The sequence below is a fragment of the Protomyctophum bolini genome (assembly GCF_963924005.1).
Source record: "Protomyctophum bolini genome assembly, chromosome: 7".
Lineage (NCBI taxonomy): Eukaryota > Metazoa > Chordata > Actinopteri > Myctophiformes > Myctophidae > Protomyctophum > Protomyctophum bolini.
Genome location: NC_137868.1, coordinates 23,826,464 through 23,844,275, shown reverse-complemented (window position 1 = coordinate 23,844,275; position 17,812 = coordinate 23,826,464). Strand labels below are relative to the sequence as shown.

Here is a 17,812-nt window from a genome sequence, read left to right as displayed (position 1 = left end):
TAGGAGCCACATGGCTGTTGAGGCTCTGGCACTACTAGGCTACAGCAGTGTTTATGGAGCCAGGCTGGAGATTAGCATGACTGCTGTGCGCGCTCTCTCTCTCTCTCTCTCTCTCTCTCTCTCTCTCTCTCTCTCTCACTCACTCTCACGCTCACTCTCTCTGTCTCTCTCTCTCTGTCTCTCCCCCTCTCTCTCTCTCTCTCTCTCTCTCTCTCTCTCTCTCTCTCTCTCTCTCTCTCTCTCTCTCTCTCTCTCTCTCTCTCTCTGTGTGTCTCTCTCTCTCGGAGTCCCTTTCTTCTCTTTTCTTTTCTTCTCTCTCATTCGCTCTGTCTCTGGTTTTCCACTACTTTTTTTTTATTCCTTTAAATTCTCTCCTGTCCATGTCTCAGCCTACTCACTATGTATCATGCTGGCTGTTCCCTCCTCTTTTTTAGGGGGTCCCCTTATCAAAGAGCTGGAGACTGGAGCAAAGCCACTATCTACAGTTGGGGGGAGGGTGTGTGTGTGTGTGTGTGTGTGTGTGTGTGTGTGTGTGTGTGTGTGTGTGTGTGTGTGTGCACTCATGCGCAGAGGGATAGAGACATTGAAGTGGCAGCGGTTGACTTGAAAAGGCGCACAACCGCAGATACGGCTGTCGCCAGTGCTGTCATTCCTTGGAAACTCCAGCGCAATGTGGCCGCAGCGGTGTGGGAGTGCACTGTAATGTTATCACAACATTTGGACAATATTGGCTAATGTTGCTGAAACATGTGCATGATGGGGCCAAAACACAAGCCCATTACACAGGTCAGACATGTTTGGAATAGCCATAGGGTTATGTAGATACAGGGTACATGTACACATGCGTGTATATGTTTGTGTTTGTGTGTGTGTGTGTGTGTGTGTGTGTGTGTGTGTGTGTGTGTGTGTGTGTGTGTGTGTGTGTGTGTGTGTGTGTGTGTGTGTGTGTGTCAGATAAGAAGCGGGGTGATGGCGCCATGTTGATCCGCCTTTCAGCAGAACTGGTTCCCATACCATCAACATCCTTTTTATGACTGTGTGCGTGCGTGCGTGCGTGCGTGCGTGCGTGCACATGTGGATTCATGTGTAGAAGTCATACACGTAATAAGTATTTAGTAAATTATGCTAAGTGATTCAGTAACTAACTGGTAACTTCTTCTTAAAGATATATCTTTTTGGCGTTTTTGCCTTTATTGATAGGGTACTAGCCTCGATCGGTACCCAGTCTTTCATTTTAGGGTACAGTAATTATACAGGAAGGGGGAGACAGATGGGGGGAAGACATGCAGGAAAAGGCTAAAAGCCTCAGGACTCAAACACACAACACGCCATCAGGCTGGATTACCGGCCTCGGTGTCTGGACTGTTCAGCCGCAGCCCAGGCCAGGTAACTTCGTCTATACTCAGGGCTTAAAGTTCTCAGTCCTGGGGACAGATTTCAGTCCTGAGGGATTTCATAGCGGCCATTTAATGAGATCAGTGCAGATTAGCAAAAAATCTTTTTCTGTCTTGGGATATTTTTGGCTTTAAGCCCTGTCTATACTTTATAGTTATGCATGGGGGAAAACTGGTCTAAAACTCACCGCATTAGCTTTCCATTTTTGGATTGCATGCACCCCTGTCAGCCATGTCTGTGAAACACATCTGTTTATTTGTTTATTTAAAATTAGCTGCTGCCTGAAATGGCAGCTATAGCCTTCCTGGGGTCCCAAGACAATAATAATATACATTAAACAATAAGCAAAACATCTACTCACACTTACACCCAATTTATTGCTGAAATCAACATTTCCCCACTTGTGTGTTTCGTATGTACAGTACACAGTTCCATTACATGTGTACGAGCAGCGTTGAGCACATCATTTTAAAAGCAAACATAGGGGGTGCATTGCCGTGCATGCTCACACATGTACTCTTCCACATATGCTTTTAAAATGTCTGTCTGTATATGTGTGTCTGTATGACCGCAGAGGGGAGCATTCAGATACTATTGTTAGTGAAATTGAATCTGTGTGTCATATTGGCTTGGGGTGATGGTGGTGGGGTTAGTACAGTATATGGAAGGTATAGCGGGTGGGGGCTGGGGGCTGTGGGTGCACTGCAGGGGGGGTGGTTCATTGTGCTGAGCTTGGGTCTTCAGCAACCTCTTTGTCCATTATTGCTCCATTAGCCAAATTAGAGGCCTAATTGGGGAGGCGTGGAGAGCTCTGTACTCCTTAAAGGGAGAGAGAACGTGTATACTGTACATGTGTGTGTATCTGTGTGGTGGTGTGCACTGTGTGAGTGCGTGCGTGTGTGCGCGCGCGTGCGTGTGTGCATGTATGGACATTTAAACAGAAGGACGGTCATTTTGATGTCAGAGTTTTTGAGTGGTGCAACCACTCCAAGGAACAGCAATGTCCGTGTTAACCTACCGGTATGTGACTGTGTGTGGCTATGGGACTATGAGTACCAGTAGGGGCAAAAGTGGCGCTGTTGTGCCAGAAACAGAGAGAGAGAGATAGTGTTGCACTGTTGCCTAGTGCTAATTACAGAGAGAGAGAGAGAGAGGCATGGGGAGAAGGGAGTTGCACCACTCAGTTCACACAGGTGTGATTTTTCTTTAAAGGTGGGTCTCATTTTATATAGTAGGAGGGCTGTTATCAGCAGGGGCTGTGGATGGATAAAGGTGCAATGTTGAAGGGGAATGTGCACCGTTGCTGAAAAGTGACAGGCTGAGGGCCTGGGAGCTACACCTTTGATGACAGTTGCTGATGATAATGGAAGTGCCAACTGCATGCCTTCAAGGGGCGGTTGTTGCCAATTTGATTAGCGGGTTATTAGTTAATTAGCTAGCTGCTTACTTCTGTAGTCCTCCAGGCTGAAGAGGTAGACTGGAAATGGGGCAGAGGGAGGTGTCTTATACAGTAAATCTTATCGTTCGTGTGTGTGTGTGTGTGTGTGTGTGTGTGTGTGTGTGTGTGTGTGTGTGTGTGTGCGTGTGCGTGTGTGCGTGCGTGCGTGCGTGCGTGCATGGCTGCGTGCTCGTGTGTGAAAGAGAGAGAGAGCTCGCGTGTCCACCTGTCGGTGTGCATGCCTTCATGCATTTGCCCATTTGAGTGTGTGTGTACATGTGCATAATGTGTGAAGAGCGGCAGGGAAAGTCTGGTTCTGTGTGAAATTCCCCAGACCTGACCTCTTTGTTGAAAGTGTGCTAAAGTAGCTGGCAGAAATGGCCTCTCCTTGATAAGCTGTAAATGACTGAAAGCTAGCTTAACCTAATCCCCACTTGTAGGGGCCCCCGCTGGTTGCTCTAGCAACCTAATAGGCTGTGTTTCCTGAGATCTCTACACCTCTGCACTTATCGAACCCTCATATATCACAGGCCTTCCAATCCACGATCTGTCAGCTCCGCACAGTGGCTCTGCTCCATACTGATGGCCCTAGATAAAACACCATAACTTATCATAACTGTTGTTGTGCAACTGTTTGTAAGATAACAGGGTGCTTCATGTGGTGGCTTTTTCTCTCCATCGTACGGCTTCTTGCCAGACCAGTGTTGATTTAGTTTTAGTCAGTCTTTTGAATAAAATTGCATTTAGTTTCAGTTATATTTTAGTCATCTGAAATGCTTTAGTTTTAGTTGACTAAATACCATAAGATTTTGGTCTATTGTCCGGTTATGATGGCACCGTAGCCTGATTTATACTCGGCTGTCGACAAGCTCACAATGTATCGCAGACAGTGAGATGCGTTGTGTGCTTGTAGATCTGCTATTTTCGGAGAATGACACCTGCACATAAAATGACTTCTCTTTTGGTTCTACGCCGGGATCTCTTCTCCACTAGTCCCTCCCTAACATTTTAGTCTTCATGCGGCCTTATGTGTGTGTGAAGTATTATTGTGTAATTCCCAAATCATCTCTTGTGGGTTCCATATAGGATACAAAAGGAGTAGTCCAGCCGCACACTGTCTTCATTACTTGCGCAAGCAGAGCGCGCAAGTACTGCGATCGACAAGTATAGGCCTACTGCACAAGTACTGTGATCGACAAGTATAGGCCTACTGCACAAGTACTGCGATCGACAAGTATAGGCCTACTGCACAAGTACTGCGATCGACACACACGTTCCACACCACCACAGGGAGTGCAGTGCCCGGTGGTGAATCTGTCGGATAGCCGGTCCAGAACCAGCACAAAAGCCTCTGCCCGGGCTCTGGACTTGATCACCTATATCTCCATATATGGAGCTGGTCTGTTCTGTTCTGACATCACAACAATTCATATTTGGGCATGGATATGACACAGAACTCCATATATAGGAATAAAGGGACACAGAGAGACAAATACAGAAATCTCCATATATGGGCATAAAAAGGACATTTGTAAAAATAGAGAAATAAAATAATAATAAATTAAGTCAAAGTTAAAACATATAGTTCTACTTTTCCTAATCAGCCAATATGTCTGGATTGTGTATCGTATTGTGTAAGTCAGACATTGAAATACTGTTAATGTATCTACAGACCTTTTCACTCATATAGCAACACTTTGCTTCTATATCAAACAGAATGTGATGCATTAGCGGCGCGCTCGAGTCTAACGCCACACATTCCGTGTGGTTGTTGTTTCTCCGGGCCACGTGTGTGTAGAGGAGCAAAGCATGGCGGTGTAATGCTGTGGCCTGTAGAATGATATAGGTGTCTCACAGCTACATCCACAAAATGTGCACTTCCGCCATAGCCTATGCATTTCAATGGAAATGGAGTATTGCTGCCATTTGCGGATTTCTGCAAAAGACGCTCCATTCCCATTGAAATGCACTGGTAGAATCTGCCCTCATAGGCAGAATAAAAGTGCGGTGTAACCTACCTTGACACTTTCTTTTCTCCCCAAATTAAAGGAGAAATCCACACCAAAACACATAATCAGCCTATAATCCTGTCCCAACATACATGTTGGCCTTGAATTGGTCAGGGTACATGGGTTTTGGTGTGGATTTCCCCTTTAAATAGGCTATAGGGTATGTTATTTATTTACTTTAGAGAAAAAGATTGAGGTCATAATGTACAGAGGATGGGGAAGGGAAGGGGTGGCTGAGCATCGTTCTTCATGTTTCCGTATTTTACGCTTTCTGCTGACTGTCCTGTGTCTGAATGCTGAGCTCCTCGTCCAGGCGCTCCTTAGCCCGCACCACCTTTGACTGCAGATAGAATGAGCCGCCCACCGCCTTGTCGTTGGCTTTGAACAGGTGTCCATAGCTCCGCTGGATCTCCTCTGGGGTGAGAGCTGTGATGTTGAGGATCTGCTGGGCCTCTTGGATGCTCATCCCAGAGATGCTGCACACTGCAGGGGACTGCTGACCCCAACAGCCCCTGGCCTGCGCTGCTGCTTGACTGGCTGCTAGTTCCTGTCTTAAGGCTTTAGCAAACGCTCTGCTCACTACCTGTGCCCCCATTACAACTATCTGTACCAGGTACCTCGCCATGTACCATCAGTCCGTCTGTGTCCCTTTTATTGCGAACGCAATGAGCACTTACTATGAGACCTAGCAGATCATGTCTGTCTGTGTGTCTGTGTGTCTGTCCCGCTTTTGTGCCCATATATGGAGCTGAGTGATTACGTCACCATGACTCAGCCATAACCATATAAGGAGTCCCCAAAGCAGCTATACGTCCAAAACCCAAATATGTACGAGCTGCGTTCACTTCCCGCGTTTGCGCGTCTTACTGGTGCTCATACAGTATTATGGAGTTCCTTGATGTCATCAGTGTGATGCCAGATAGATATAGGGAGACCATTGTTACTGAACAAAGCATAATAGAGCTCTATATTCTGATAGTTGCGACCGAAGTAGCTCTCTCCAGATTCATCTCTGCTCTAAAACTGCCTGCAGGGTATGTGAAAGGGACATCCCTTTTCAGTAGTGCCCTATACAGTGAAATGCTCAGTGCTAAATGCACTCTGAGTGAATGTGATCAAATGAACCCTTACATGTTTGATTGATTGATTGATTTATTAACAGTTTGCAGAATTACAGTACATTTCAAGTACATCGCAATACAAAAAACTGTTAACTGTGAGTGGACGACACCATAAAGCATTACACTTTTACAGTACATTTCAAGTACAACTCAATGCAAAAAACTGTTAACTATGAGTGGACAACACCATAAAGCATTATACTTGTTTACAATAGGGCCCACTGTGATACAATTGCATGGACCATGTACAGTATGTACATGGTCCATGCAATTGTATCGCCTCACATGTTGGGAATGGTGCTGATTAATCAATATGGTTAATGGATAGTCCCATTCCTTCGCTCTCTTGGGACACATGACAATCAATTATCACATTATATCCATGTGGTAATGTGCACATGCAATACTGTATATGGTACTGATGACATCATCAACTTCTAATTGTATTTCACTCAGCTTCTCCTAATAATGAAAATAATCATTACCATTATAATTATAGCAACCAACTGATGGACCAATATTGACATTCTAGAGACTTAATTGCTGAGGATTAAAAACCCAACCTATGACAATTATTATTTTTATTTTGTTTCCTCCCAACAATCTGTTTATTGACATTTCCAGGTTACAAGAAGGATAACCTAGTGGCGTCACCAGACTTTTCACCTGGGAGTAAAGCCTGGTCTGTGTTACTGGTGAAAAAAGTGATCGCAATAGTGCGAAGCATCAAAGCTGGCAAGTGTTAAACAAGACTTTCACTAAGACTAAGAATGCTGAAACAAGACTGACGAAGACAAGGACAAGACAACCTACTGTATGACAATTTCAAGGGGATCTAAATCTCTCCAGCTCTTTAGTAAAAAATAGAATAAATGTTCAGGTCAGGATACCAATTTTATCCAATCAGAAGAGAGTGAAATTGGAAGTGATGAAACCCAAGAATTAGCAGACAAAATTGGAATTGTTATACTTTAAAATTGAAGGTCTTTGTGGGTTATCTCTCCTGACTGGATAAAAGGGTAAATGGATATACCCTGACCTGAACCCTGAATCTAGCAATTATTACTATAAGAAGATAGATATTTAATTAACAAAAACATATAACTTACACCCTTCAAATTATTGTTTTTGGATTTATTTTTATGCCATCAAACATTTTCTTTCAAACACTATCTGCTCCACCGTGGTTTGCCCTTGACTGAAACACTGTCCCCTGGAAACCTTGTAGATTTCTGGGAGAACCACAGTCTCGTTGTGTAACTGGGTTAACTTGCCTCTAATTTGTAGGCAATAGAAGTTGTCCTGGATAAGGCCACATAGATATGGTCCAGTAAATGTCTTTAAACAGAGCACAGAGAGGTGGGGGTTGAGGGGGTGAGGCACAGAGGCCTCTCCACTTCAATCCTGGTAAACGGGGACAAACAGGATTAGCTCAAAGCTAGCGGGTTGTGGAGAGAGAGGGCCAGTGGGGTGGGAGTTTGCCTTGAGACTTTCAACAGCTTCGCCATCATGGGACAGGAGGTTGCCAAAGAGCAGCGAAAGCATGGTCAACTCTAACCTATACTGGTTCAGTATTCAATACACAGGGCAGTCATGAACTCTCATTGGCGGATGGGGACAGGAAGATGAATTCCCCTGGTGCAGTCCGTAAAGAGATGAATGGACAGTGACTATATTGCAGATCTACCACCTCTTAGAATCAAGAAGGATTTATTTGTCACTACTCATACAAGTATAAGAAGCTAAATACTGCATTTCGCACTATTACATGTGTATAGTTGCCATACGAAATTACGAATGTTGCATTATTGACAATGTGAAATTAAACAAAATGCTTGTATATATATGTATAAACATGGACAGTTGTTACTGTTACTGTTCATATAAGATTCCTAAGGTTCAACTGAAAGCCAATTACTTCCATCGACAATTTACTATATCTTTATTTCTTCTTTATTTTTCTCTGCAAAGACACACGGACGCAGGCCCACAGATTTTCTCTCTCTCATACACGCACGCACGCACGCACACACACACACACACACACACACACACACACACACACACACACACACACACACACACACACACACACACACACACACACACACACAGTCCTTAATTGTCCCTATACATTCCGGTTGTTGCTCAATTCCTAAAGGTTGCGAAAATGGCTTATATCCTCATGTCCAGCAGTGGTACAGGTAGAGATACATTTCACTCCAAGGGCTTGTAATCAAATAACTCAATCCGTATAAAAGCAATTGTAAGGTTATTATCTTCTTAGGGCCCCATTTGTGCCGAGTGGCACTTAGGCACGGGAGTCGGGAACGGCTAATCTCATATTTGGGGATCTTAGTCATCAGATTCACTGGTGTTCCGCTGCTTATGGCCAATGTCATTGCAGTGCACTGCTACTGCCCATTGCAGCCAGCGTGATGATGATGGGGTCGTCTTGACCTCCCTGACTGATGAGAGTGTGTGTATTTGTGTGGGTGAATATTGGCAGGGGTTGGCTCATCAATGAGGTCACTATCGAGTGTGTGTGCGGTGATGCTGTTGGTGTGTGAGGTCATTTAGCACATTCTCAGGATCTACAGGGTAATCAGGCAAGCTAACCGGGAGGAGAGAGTGAATATGGATGAGACCGATGGGCTGCCATTGCTAATTATTTGGCAGAGCTGGTCAATGTCACCCAGTTAAGGCTGTGTGATTAGATTAAGCTGAGCCACTTAGCTGATTTCAGGCACATGGATAGAAAAAATAATGAATTCCTTATTATGATTCTGTAATATTGTTGTGAATAGATTTTAGTATATGACTGGGAAAAAAAGCAATATCCCAGAAAGTAACCCAATCAAAGCAACAAATCTGGTCATGAATATGAAGAAATGTAGAGTAATCTCGTAGTCCTTTTCCTCAACTTTAAAGAGACCTTGAGCAAGGTACTTAAACTCCAAATGTTCCCAATGTGTACAGCAGAAGAGGATTTTGGCTGAACTAGGAGGCTCCCAGTTAGTTCCACTGACTGATTTACAATTTGAATTGAAATGCATGCATGCTCATAAACATAGATAAGAAAGAATAATTCAATCAATCAATTAGCATGTCTTCTTCCATGTTGACAGTTGACACTCTACTTTGCTGGGTATACCCCATGATAATATTGCTTTGGATACCATAACCAAAGCATATTAATAACTATACTGTATATATTTTAGTGGCCTGACAGTCGCTTGTTCTTAATGTGTGGAATCCACACATGTGAGGCTTTCTTAAGGCACTGTAGAGACCTTGAGCATGTATGGATTCATGGATCCAGGAACAGTATTATTGAGGATATAGTCAATCCTGGGAAGAGCTGTCTCCGGTACTCGTCCAGGCTGCTTAAACACTGGAGAGTCAGCCTCTATTTATGATTTCACGATTCTTTTGTTATTTTTTAAATTTGTGTTATGTGTGATGTCAATGATTTGTACTAGAGCATCGCAGTCCCGCCCCTGACGAGCGGCCCGGAAGAGCATTTCCAATTCAATTTTCCCATAGACGTTTCAGAAAGACCTTTAAAGCCTCGGATAATGACAAATCATGACAATAAACAAAATCTTTTGGGCCGAACAAATAATTCGAAAGAAGAAAAAAGGGCAGGGTACAACACCTTTTTTGTTGTTTTTCTTCTTTCTAATTATTTGTTCGGTCCAATTTTTTTGTTTATTGTCATGATTTGTCACCATCCGAGTTGGCTTTGTTTACAGTTCTTTATATGTAATAAATACTTTTTGAAACGTCTATGGGAAAAACGAATGGGAAATTCTCTTCCGGGCCGCTCATCGCCATGAAAGGGGGTGGGACTGCGACGCTCTATGGACCCCCTGTGTGTCTGGAATAAAGTTTGAATTGAATATAAATGTATTAATATGCTTTTAACCCGTTCTTGGACAAGCATTAAAGGACATTAAGTCCATATGGGAACCTCAGGAGCACAGTCATGTCATCATCATTAGCCTCCATTTTGGATCCAGTGCGTGTTTGCTGTATTGGACAATTGTGTGTTGTGGCAGCCAGTGTCCTAGGCCTGACTGGCTTGCTCTTCCCAGGGGCAGGGCTGTCAGAGGGAAGCCCAGACGATGGATGTCACCAGTGTCAGACTAAATAAACGCCAGCAAGCCAGGCTTATTTGTATGGTGTTAACAGTCCAGCTGAAAAACCCCAAAGAGCCCCATGCTTGCCTCAGCCCAGGGCCACCACCCAATGAGCCAGGTAACAGCCAAAAGGATGGCCAATTCCCACACACTGAAGAATTTGCAGGCAAAATATACACCCTAGATAAACACACGTGTCACACACACACACACACACACACGCACGCACACGCACGCGCGCACACACACACACACACACACACACACACACACACACACACACACACACACACACACACACACACACACACACACACACACACACACACACACACACACACACACTTACACTTACATATCGTATGCCATGTGAGGGCATTCACATACATGCAAGGGTGCACAATCATTAGTTTTTTTATATTTCATATAAAATATGGGTGCATTCACACATGCATGTGTACATACAGTACACTACACACACATACATGCAGGGGGAAATCTCAAGCGGGTTCCAGCAGCCTGTATTGATCTTTTGACATAGGATTATTCAGTCTGGCTCTATAGGCTTAGCGGCCTTTAATTCCCTCACAGAATAGATAGACTGACTGTGGCTCTATACATATCTGGATCAATGCAAATCTGCTTATTCCACAGTGGTTCAATTTTAAACGAATTCCATTAGCCATAAGTAAAAGTTTTCTGGGGTAATGTGATTAGAGGCTCCTCACCGATAGAGTTTCTCTGGAAGCGGTGAAACCTTTCTTTTTTTCTCCCCTGCATCTTCCACAATATCCACCCACTCTCTCTCTCTTTCTCTCTCTTTCTCTCTTTCTCTCTCTTCTCTCTCTCTCTCTCTCTCTCTCTCTCTCTCTTCGGTCTCTGTTTTTCTCTCTCTCTTTCACGCTATTTGCCATCTCCTCTTTGCCGGTGTGACCTGAGGTAGACAAGGATGTGACGATAACGGTGAGAGACTAACTGGCTCTGATGTCTGGGACATGTACGTGAATGCACACACACACACACACACAGTAGTAGATGTAGATGAGACAACTACAGGACAGCTGACAAGCACTGATAGGACTTAATGCATCTGGAGAAATCTGTACACGCACTCACGCACACACACGTGCATGCGCACACACACACACACACACACACACACACACACACACACACACACACACACACACACACACACACACACACACACACACACACTGCACCTAATCTAATCACACCAGCACAACTGCTTGTGTATTATAATTCCCAAATGTTCCCAATAGGCCTGGCTCTACCAACAATGGCATTCCTAACATTATAACTGGTTATATACACATTTCCTATTCACTTTCTTCTGCCTTTATGTGTTAGTGATTCCCTAATGTGATTTATTCCGTGCATGCCACGCTTTACAGTAATTTCCTTGGCTGGCTCAGTGAGTGACTGTCATGTACTAACTAGACTGCCTTATGCTCCAGTTGAAGCAGCAGCTGGCAAACTGGACAGCTCCCTGTGCTGGTTGCTTTGTTGTATTGACTGGCAAAATGAAGAGGTCACTCTTTGTCAGTGACCTCTTTTGTTGGGCCCTTTTGATATGTCAATTAAACTGCAGGGCTAAAGAAACTTGGTGTACTGGTTAATCTTGTACTTTGTTATAAAAACTCAATTAAGGAGGGCGTCACTTTATGTTTCCCATATGTCTCCGTATTGATTTTCGGAGACACAGATTAGCATGGTATGTTATAACGTTGCTGTCGAGAGGAAACCTTCTATCTCCATTTTTGAGGTTTTTGTTTTTTTTCCATAAATCTTGAACACCCTTTACGTCTGTGTGTTGTTTAGAAAATATTGAACCAATGGAAAGTAGTAAAAAACGCTTAACTCCATTGGGCCCTCAAACTGTCTGCTAAAGAACTTTATCCCTGAAACGTTGGATTCTGTCTACCTGCTGTCCTAAATAAAACTATTGGCTGTGCGGCCACTTTCTTCTTGTTTCAAGATAGTTCTCTCCCGTGGGCCGGCACCGCTAAAAAGGATTTCGGTGTGCGTTAGCATCCTTGTGCACAAAACAACAAACTCCACCAGCTCTCCCCCTCTCATGCAAGTTATTGACAATATCTATAGTCACAACACCAACACCAACAGATGTCTGCATGGGAACTAGAAGGTCCCCGGTTCAACCCCTGGCCGCTCCTGGCTTCATGTCAAAGTGTGCTTGAGCAAAGGGACGAGACTACTTTGTGTGTATTGGTCTGGTGTGTGGTGTCATAGGCTAGGCCGGGGCACAGGACTTTGTTGTGTCATAGATTTTATTGTTGTTCATAACCTGTGTAATATATAAGACACCCTGGTCTCACTCAACCATGTTCTGCCTGCAGCAATGCATGGAGGGATGTTGTAATTGGTCTTGTTTGTGTGGTCTGTGGGTGTTGCGAACAAATGGGTATATGTTCACGACACTTGGTGGGATTGATGAATAAGCTTCACTAAAGACATGATTTAGTTTCCAGACAAAACATTCAACGTGACTTTTGTACAGGATTTTCACTCCCAGGTGGATTTGTTAAATTTTCCATTGTGCATCTAATAAATCAGGAAATACCATAGAAGTACAAGTAAACTGTATGCCAAAAGTATATCAACACTCCTTGAATGGTTAGAGGATACATAGTGTTGGGAAAGCCTGGGAAACGCACCCCATGGCTGAGTCATTATGCAAACATAATATCACATAAAATTAAGCTTGCTCCATCAGAGGCCAAAAAGCTCTATCATGACAGATTGTCAAGATGTGTCATGAAAGATGATGACACCTATTTATAATCACTATTTCTATTTTGACACTGCCATGACACCAGTGTCAAAGAAACCCAGTTATTTTATTGGGTCACGCTTACCCCAATCAGTGCCTCTCTCTCTCTCTCTTGCTTTCTCTCACTCAGTATTCATCTGATGAGAGAGAGCGCAGAGCGACTCTGAAATACCGCAGTAAGAACCCTCTAACAAGCTGCTGACAGGGCGCTGAATCAGGGGCAGAAGTAAAGAAAAACGTTGGGATGGATTTAAGTATGCCTCTCGTCATTAGCCTCAACATAATCAAATCATTTTACTCATTCAGAAGTTCTCGGGGGCCTGCCCGGATGATGAACACTGTCGAGAATGCTTCATTTTCTCCTTCTCTCTCTCCCTCGGCCTGTCTCTTGACTTGCCAGGAGAGCTGCCTGTTATGTTGTGTGTTGTTGCCAAAATGGCTACTTATTAGGTTTTAATTGTTTTTGTTTGTCTTCACACACTAAGAATTATGTTGGCAGGGATTTAAATAAATGCATTTGGGTATAGCTAACTGCCGTTGACGTTTTAGCACCAAATGGGCTAATTAAAGTATTTAATTTGATTGACTGAGCAAAGTACATATTGAAGCTAAAAGTGAGGGTTAAAAGTGAGGACACAAATTGTGATTGGCCAAAATGAGACGATGTATGATGATAAGAGCGCCCCTCACTTCACACAGGTGTGATTTTTTTCTGAAAGAGGGCATGTTCAGCTGTTAGAAGATGTATCAATTATTTAAGCGTTACAAGGGGGACATGTTTTATGCTTTACCACATCAGCCTAAACAACCTAAAACATTGATAAAAAGGAATATTAAACAGTGATAGCCTACTTCTTCAGGGACAGGATTTCCTATAGAAAATATATGCTACTTTAAGTGATTTGGCTAGAGAAATAGTCGGGGGATATTTACAGGTGGATTTGCATAGCAGGGGGAACAATAAAGTCAGGGACAAAACTGATTTCAAAATTACATTCAATACATTTGTTGAGAAGCATTAGAACTATACAATAAGAATTCAAATTACATTTTTGTTTGAATTTGATTGGATATATTACATTGTAAATTAAATTGAATAAACATGATGGGGGACATGGCATTTTAGCATATACTCAAATTAGAGGGATTACATTTATTTCACTCTGAGGTAGGCTACAAATATTTTTTTGCTATGGTAGAAATTCTAGAAAACCTTTAATAGTAGGCTATAAGATAAGCTATTATTTAATTTAATGTCTTTGTTTATTCTACACAAGATATGCTGCATTATGACCTGGGGACACAATGGCACCGGACCCACAAGCGAAATATGCTGTTATCACCCCCTAGAGTAATTTGGAGGTATAATACTGATACTGCAACAATTGGGAGCAGAGTATTATTGTATACAGTAGTAGTACATAGGTCTTGTGGGGAATAATGTTGAATCCATTTATTAAGTGCCATTGCATTAGCAGAACAGAAGATGTGTATCGTAACTAACCAATTTACACATGATTGTACATTTGTCAGCAAAAGCCACAGCCCACGAGTTAGGCTAAGAACAGGATGACTCACATTGAATCTGAGGTCACTTCATACGTCTGTTCCCATGGAGAATTATAGGCAAGAAGAAAATGATACAAAGAACAGGAATCATGACTTACTCATTTACAGTAGTTAAATGCTTTGTGTGTCAATGAGGGAAGAACTAATGTTGACTAATCATTACAAGTGGCTCTTACTTTTAGACCATATCCGGAGTCATCATATGGGCATACCTAACAATGGATGCCAATTTCCTTTTGTATTTTTATGTATTGTATTTTTATATCAAAAGTCCATAAAATCAATTTTTAATTAATTAGACGAAGCTCGCGAGTTAGTTCATGCAAACAACCTCAAGGGGGTTCATGCCATGCTCAAAGGCGCATTCTATACTCAAGGGGTTAACATGCTGCATTACTATGTGGGCGTATAAGTGTGTGCAAGTCCCACACGTCATTCGCCGATGCGGCAGTCAGCTGACCAATTGGGCAGGCTACTTAAGCTCACTAGACTCCATGCTCTTCCTCTGCTCATGGTTCCCGGTTGTATGTGATGTTTTCTCCCAGCACCACCGGTGGGCTCTGCTATTTATGCTCCCCATGGGGGGGTTATTGTATATCTATCTCCCTGCTCTTTATGTTTTATGTTGTTGCTTAATTGTGCCGAGCAGGGAAAAATCCAGCAGAGCCGAACGCCAATTCAAATATCATATGCACACTTGGTAAATCTATTCGTGAGTTGTCTGCCTGAACTTCCTTTAAATGAATCAGTCGCATCCCTTCAGTCCCTCCACTACACACTGTTTGTTTACAAGTTGAGAGACAGCCAGCAAAGCATATTTGCTATTACGTGGCTTATTTCTAACCTATAAGGTTTTAACTTTTCAGATACATATTAGCATGCTCATTAAGTTTAAAATGAGTACACTGTCTGGATGTCATCTTGAATGAGATTAAAAAAGGAGTAGTTTGTAATCAAAATCAGCTGAGGAACGTGCAGCAATGGGAATCAAACAAGTGAATGAAATCAAGATTCTTCGGGCCGCGTTGTCATCACGCAGCATGTTTTTGTAAAGGAAGTCATTAAAATGTTACCGGTAAGCTATAACTTAGTCTGAGGTGGTGCAACTGGCTCAGAGCTACAGTAGGCTACATGATCTCCACGCGCTCCTCTGAGAACTACGTATAGCCCCACAAAGTTATGTCCCATCTTTATATTCATAAAACTATTATAATATTATATTACTGCCCTGGGCAGGAGACATCTATGGTCAAAGTAAATTTGACACTGAAGTTTAAATGGCCCGTTCCTAAAAGTACAAAATTCAAGGCCTATTTATATTTTTTATCAAAATAATCCTAGTGAAAAATGCGGATTTGTGCGGATTAGAGTGTGAGTGTGAGTTGTGACTGGATGTGCGTATGGGTCTTTGCAAGTGCGTAAGTAGATGAATACTCTTGGTCCAGCTCAGCTGCTGCTGCTTGTTTGTCTTTGGTCTGGGGCCCGGCCCAGTCCACTGACAGACATGCACAGGCCTTAAACACCCTGCTGCCTCTGAGAGATATATGGTTCCCTGGAACTCTTGTTTTCCCATGGATCCAAACTGTATAGTCCCATGCAGCTTGGCAAGGGGTCCACTCCCTGGCATCATCTCTGAATCATCTGCCAGCCTCATCTTACGTGTGGCCATATTTTTCAAGTGTGTGTGTGTGTGTGTGTGTGTGTGTGTGTGTGTGTGTGTGTGTGTGTGTGTGTGTGTGTGTGTGTGTGTGTGTGTGTGTGTGTGTGTGTGTGTGTGTGTGTGTGTGTGTGTGTGTGTACATGGGAGAGAGAGAGAGAGAGAGAGAGAATCATGTTTGTCCTGTTTGGAGACAGTCAAAGGTTTAATGTCTGTTGAAATGCCAACATCACCTAAACTTGTTACAATTGGTTTGTATCTGCAGGCTATTTCACTGTTCACACCCCCATTATCTAAATAGTCTTCTGTTTTTGTATAGGGTAATAAGTTCACAACAAATAAATAAATGCAAATGCTGACATTTGTATTAATGTGGGTAAACAGTGTCCTTTTTATATTTAAGTGCATAATGGGTTTTTTGAGCCATTGCTGCATGACATGTCTGTCAATTAACTGCTATTTGTTGAAATAACAGAATACAAAATGGTTGAAGACAGAGGGAACAAAGAATACAAAAATAATCTGGTTATTAGGCTAAAGTTGTGCATTTGCACTTTTCTTAGACTTGAAGAACATTAACAATGTTCATGAACATTAACAAAATTAATAGACTGTCTGTCTGTAGTCAGTTTTTACCACTAGGAAGCCATTCTCCAAATGAATTACCACCAGGCAATCGTAATCTTCATTACAGTTGAATGAGTAGTCTCCCTAAAAAAACAAAAAAACAATGATTGCAGCTTTTGATATTTAGTTCAATTTACAGATTAAACTCCAAGCCAGAATTAAGAGAATGGGTTCTCTGTTCTCTTTTTATTAAGAAGAGCATAGTGTTTCCTTTCTGCATAATTTGTTGCAATTTTCTTGAAATTAATAGCTAATGTCATGGCCGACCATATTAGACTCAATTTGTGTTAGAATACAGCAATAGATGTTACTAATTCTGTAGTATATAGCCTAATTTATTCATTAAATTGTCTGGTAGTGGCACTGGTACATGTCATGGGTAGCCTACATGTAACTGATGTAAGCTATTGCAACTATAAAGGCTGTTAAACTGCACTTTTTGTAGAGTGCCAAAATGTGTAATGAATAAACATGCCAACCCCCATTCCATTTTCATTCAAGGGTAACATTTATGAACACAGAGAATGTAACAAAATTTGTATGTGGTTTGAGAAATATACTAATAGAGAAAATAATAGAATATAAATAATTTGAGAGCTTAGTTTATACATCTGCGTTTTTATTAGGTCTACCAAGTATGTAGCCTACAATACGGATGTCAAAAAAGCTCCATATGGTCAGTTGTCTCCTTTTGAACTTCCGTCAGTCTGATGGTCAGATTTTCATTGAGTGATTGATTGATTGATTGAAAAATGTATTAACAGTTTGTAAAATGGGTACAGTTCAAGGAAAGTACAGGTCAATACAAAATCTGCAAGAGGATAAAACCAGAAAAAGCACTAAGACTTGTTTACATAAGGGTCCTCCATTTTCAATTCATCAGAACATTTAAAGACATACAAATATACAAGACGAATCAATGAAATCATCATAATACACGGTTAGAACATAATGGAAAACGCGTACACTATAGAAAAGTCACACCCATGTGAAGTGAGGGGCGCTCTTATCATCATACGTCATCATACATCATCACATTCTG

The 17,812-nt window shown here is 42.3% G+C and overlaps 1 protein-coding gene across 1 annotated transcript; it reads right to left on the bottom strand.

The window, feature by feature from the left end:
* Positions 1-3,357: 3,357 nt before the first annotated feature.
* Positions 3,358-5,467, bottom strand: LOC308318630 (mitochondrial import inner membrane translocase subunit TIM16-like; the record flags this gene model as incomplete). Its single annotated transcript, XM_080768255.1, has 2 exons — positions 3,358-3,421; positions 5,109-5,467. 2 exons carry the CDS (start codon positions 5,465-5,467, stop codon positions 3,358-3,360), a joined length of 423 nt encoding a protein of 140 aa, XP_080624381.1.
* Between the last annotated feature and the right edge of the window lie 12,345 nt (positions 5,468-17,812).